Raw genomic sequence first — 3949 nt, 5'->3', positions numbered from 1 at the left:
TTTTAACTGTAACAACGTAAAGTAATTACAACCTCATTTGGGAGACTAAATGATGGTTGATTTTTGCGAATTTTTATGAATTATGTACGAATTGGGATAAAGTGGCGAGGCCGAAAAGAATGACCATCAATATGAAAAGTCGAGAAAAGCAAAATGCAAACAACAAACAGCAACAACAACAACAACAACAACAACAACAACAACAAAGGCCTGTAGTTGTGTTTGAAATCAACGCAGTTCTCAGTATCCCCTTTCTGCTGAGTAAACGTTTGCAGCTTAATAAAACCAGCTTTTGGTGCGACCGGTCTTTATAGCACCAAGGTGTCTCAATTGTTGAGCTAATAAGTAAACTTTATAAGGATCAGAGACATGGAACCTGACATGTATCCAATGCCTGCCTATTTTTGTAAACGACTTTATTGCCTGAAATACAAACATTATGTACATACAAATGTATACTACTGAAACACAAATGATACATAATGTGCTTGTTACCAATACGTACTATCAAGCTAACAAGGCCTTAGGTTTTATAACCCTTTGAACGCTGACATACTTGGTCTTAATTCTGGTATTTATTTTTTTTTAAAAAGTTGTGTTTTAGTTTTCTCTTTTAATCTTTGGGCGTGAAGGACTGCTTTGCGTAATTTACAAGTTCCAAAGACTTGAGTAATAACAAAGCTATACGAAGTAGTTATAATAATACTGCTACTAATAATGATGATGATGATGTCGACTAATATTGCAACAGGTGATAAACATAAGTAATGTCAACTGCTCCTATGGCTAAAAAAATCCTGACAAATATTACTCAAAATCTAGATTTTACTAAAGGAATCTGCAATACGAAAAACCGGGAAACCTTAGGCTTGATGAAAGGATTGGGAGAAGACACTAACTAGTAAGAAGCGAAATAACTAACCAACCACTGATTGCTAACTTATTCATTATATAAAGCTTAGAACGACTCGACGTGTGAGTTAAAAATAGCTAATAAATAACTTACGTCGCTGCGAAAAGAAAGCCTAATCCCTTGAACGGGATTCGAACCCATGACCTCTGCGATGCCGTTGCAGTGCTCTAACAACTGAGCTATGAAGTCAACTGGGATTTGGTCATTTTGTGAATTTGTGTCATACCGGTCAACGTGAAGCGATGGAAGTGGAATATATGAAGTACATATATTTGCGGGTGAAATAATGAATAAGTGAGAGACTATTTCAGTTATGTACGCAACTTAGGTCCTTGCGGAAAGAAAGCCTGAAAAACATATAGCCTTGAACGGTATTAGAAATCAAATTACGTTCAACAATTTCAAATTTCGTTCAAGCCTGAATTTTTTCAAGCTTTCTTTTCGCAGCCCCTCTTACGGTGCGTACATTACTGCGATGGTCATTCACTTATTCATTCTTTCATCCGCAGATCAATATAATTATGTATTTTATCTATTCCAGTTCCAGAACGTTTTCATTCTTTTTCCAAGAGAAGGTAAAGGTGGCACATAATACAGCATTTTCATGTTAAGAATGAATGAACAAAATCTGATGTAAAATTATTTCCGTAAACGCTATTCGTTCATTATGAAATAAATTTCACCTGTGATTTCAGTTTTTCCCATAAAATACTGAATAAAGCAGTCGGTGTTGGGGCACCTAGAAAAGGGTTAGGGGGAGGGGTTGGGGAAATTTGTGCTCTCTCAAATCGCCTGGCCTGGAGCCTTTCACTGTTCACAACTCTACACGGTAACAGCTTTGCCTCCAGATACAGCGTGCAACAATTTCTCTTCCCAGTTTTGCTTCTGTTTGTACTTCTCAAAATTCAGCAAAATTTGCTTTCTCAGAGTGACAGGCAATCTTCTCTTCTTAAACTTGTCGATCATCACAAGAATCAGCGACGAATCTCCCGTGTCCACTCCTCTCTGGATGGCCATATGCAGCTCTTCCCGACAGAAGTTGCTTGCCAGGTAGTTGTCAGACAAAACAATAAGCACTTGACGGCTGCCGTACACACTGTCAGCCATGTTTTGGACGATTGGCTTTCCCAGCTCAAAGTCCCGGCTGTGAATACTGTATAGTATCGCGTGTTTGTCGAGGAGCGAGATCAGATTTTCACTGACCCATGCAAAGTCCTTTGAGCTGTAACTGATAAACAGTTTGTCGTTTGCAACTTGGTCTTCTGGAAAACCTGTATTGAGAAACAAACCACATTGTAACTAATGAACTAAGTTAAGATAGAACACCTTTATTTATACTCAAATGTTTTCAACCCTCAAGTGACTAAGTAGTTAATTAAGACTGGGATAAACTGTGGCCCAGGTAACCGTCCGCTGCTTAATGCTTTTTTCTTTTTCCAGAACTCTGCATGCTGCTCTTTCATCAGATGACCCGCTGGGAAGAGTCGACAAATTATTGTCAGAAAATAGTGAAAAAACTATCGGTTTTTCCTCTTTACTCCTTGAAATTTGAGTTAAATGTTTCAGTGTAACTTACTCTTAATGTTCTTCGAAGTCCAGTTTTTCTTGACGTAGCGAAGAATGACTAACGCCGTCATAAAGAAGGCACTTCCTGCTGCCAAAATAATAATGGGCAAGATCCACTGCGTTCGGCTGCCTCCTGTGGAAAATTAATAAAAATCGTGGAACATGAAAGTGAGTGAATTGTAACTTCGTTTGTCCCGTTCCGCCAACCGTATCAGTTACAATCTCATCCTGAACCCTGTTTGGCATGATGCTAGTCAGTTGCTGCCGTAATATTTTCTGTATTTCCCTCTGATAGGCTAGTACATCCCGCCTCCCTCAATTGTAATTTTAACTCTAATTGCATCTTATCGCAACTTCCTTTGAAAACTTGCATTAGATGGTGAAACGGACTCGGACGAAAACGCAATTTGGACGGAAACAATTAACAAACGGTCTTAAACGTGCACCCAACATGCGCCAAAGTAAGACAATTTGCATCTAGCTGCGTTCCAATACCTACATCGACTTTCGTGCAGGTTTTACTAGCGCAAGATCAAATTGAACGCATGTCGGCAAGCTATTGCAATTAGGCGCAGGTCCTGAAACGTTGAAACTGCAAATTTTCGCGAGTTTCAAGTGCGGAGTTACCGAATTCAACCTGCACCGATCATTAACTCCTATTTGACGTTTGATTGACACATTTTGTAGTAATGTGTTCATTTGTTACGGATGTGATTTTGAAATTGGTAAGAGGGCCTCGCGTCTTGTAAATTGCTCTGTAATTATTGTCATGATTTTAAAATTCGCATTTCCACGGATCATTCGAATGATTGCAGATCGAAGCGGGCTCCACTCAGCTTGCTACTATTATTGGCTAAGTTAAACTACTTTAGTTATGGTTTCATTACTGCAAGGGATTGTTTGTGGAAGTAGCTGGTGTCCGTCCCTTAGCGACTAAAAACCTGGTGGGCGCAGTGGCACTCCCTTAAATAAGCTATATAGATCGTGTCCCCCCAAATGGTGTGCGTTTTGAGCTGTTTTGGCCTCATGTTGGTACAGGTGTTAATGTAAGCACAATAACATATATGGGCAAATCTATCTCTCCACCTTCAAATGAAATCGGCGATATTTCAAAACTTAACATTCGACGTAACGAAGCTTGAATTGCCACTTTAGATATGCAAACACAATTCCTCCAGTTCTGAAAAACAACATGGATTTAAGAATCCAGGTCTGAAAACAAGTATGGATTTAGAAAGCACAAGAGGGTTAGAGCACTGACCTGATTTTGCCGAATGACTTGTCCGGAATGTAGTTGGAAACTCTGTTGCTTAAAAGCAAAATTTTTACTTTAGAAAATAATTCAAATTGGAAGCGCATATGTATGGTCGTCCAAATGTTTCAATATTCGTTAAGTTGTATTCGCTGTCACTAAATTACATTCGCTGTCGCTAATACTTAATCGCTATCGCTAAATCGTACATTCGCTGT

General features: G+C 39.0%; 1 protein-coding gene across 1 annotated transcript; it reads right to left on the bottom strand.

The window, feature by feature from the left end:
- Positions 1 to 399: 399 nt before the first annotated feature.
- LOC146449856 (toll-like receptor 6) lies at positions 400 to 2614 on the bottom strand. Its single transcript, XM_085101032.1, has 2 exons — positions 2490 to 2614; positions 400 to 2184 (listed from the first exon to the last, which is right to left on the bottom strand). Exons 1-2 carry the CDS (start codon positions 2548 to 2550, stop codon positions 1736 to 1738), a joined length of 510 nt encoding a protein of 169 aa, XP_084957158.1. The 5' UTR covers positions 2551 to 2614; the 3' UTR covers positions 400 to 1735.
- Between the last annotated feature and the right edge of the window lie 1335 nt (positions 2615 to 3949).

The sequence above is a fragment of the Pavona decussata genome, unplaced genomic scaffold (assembly GCF_977016875.1).
Source record: "Pavona decussata unplaced genomic scaffold, jaPavDecu1.1 SCAFFOLD_563, whole genome shotgun sequence".
Taxonomy (NCBI): Eukaryota; Metazoa; Cnidaria; class Anthozoa; order Scleractinia; family Agariciidae; genus Pavona; species Pavona decussata.
Note: the sequence above shows the minus strand (reverse complement) of the source record. Positions and strands in the feature narration are given on the sequence as shown.

Coding starts and splice junctions, on each gene's coding strand:
- LOC146449856 (XM_085101032.1), bottom strand. CDS start 2,550: ATGACGGCGTTAGTCATTCTTCGCTACGTCAAGAAAAACTGGACTTCG. Junction 2,185..2,489: donor GACTTCGAAGAACATTAAGA/GTAAGTTACACT, acceptor TTCTCAATACAG/GTTTTCCAGAAGACCAAGTT.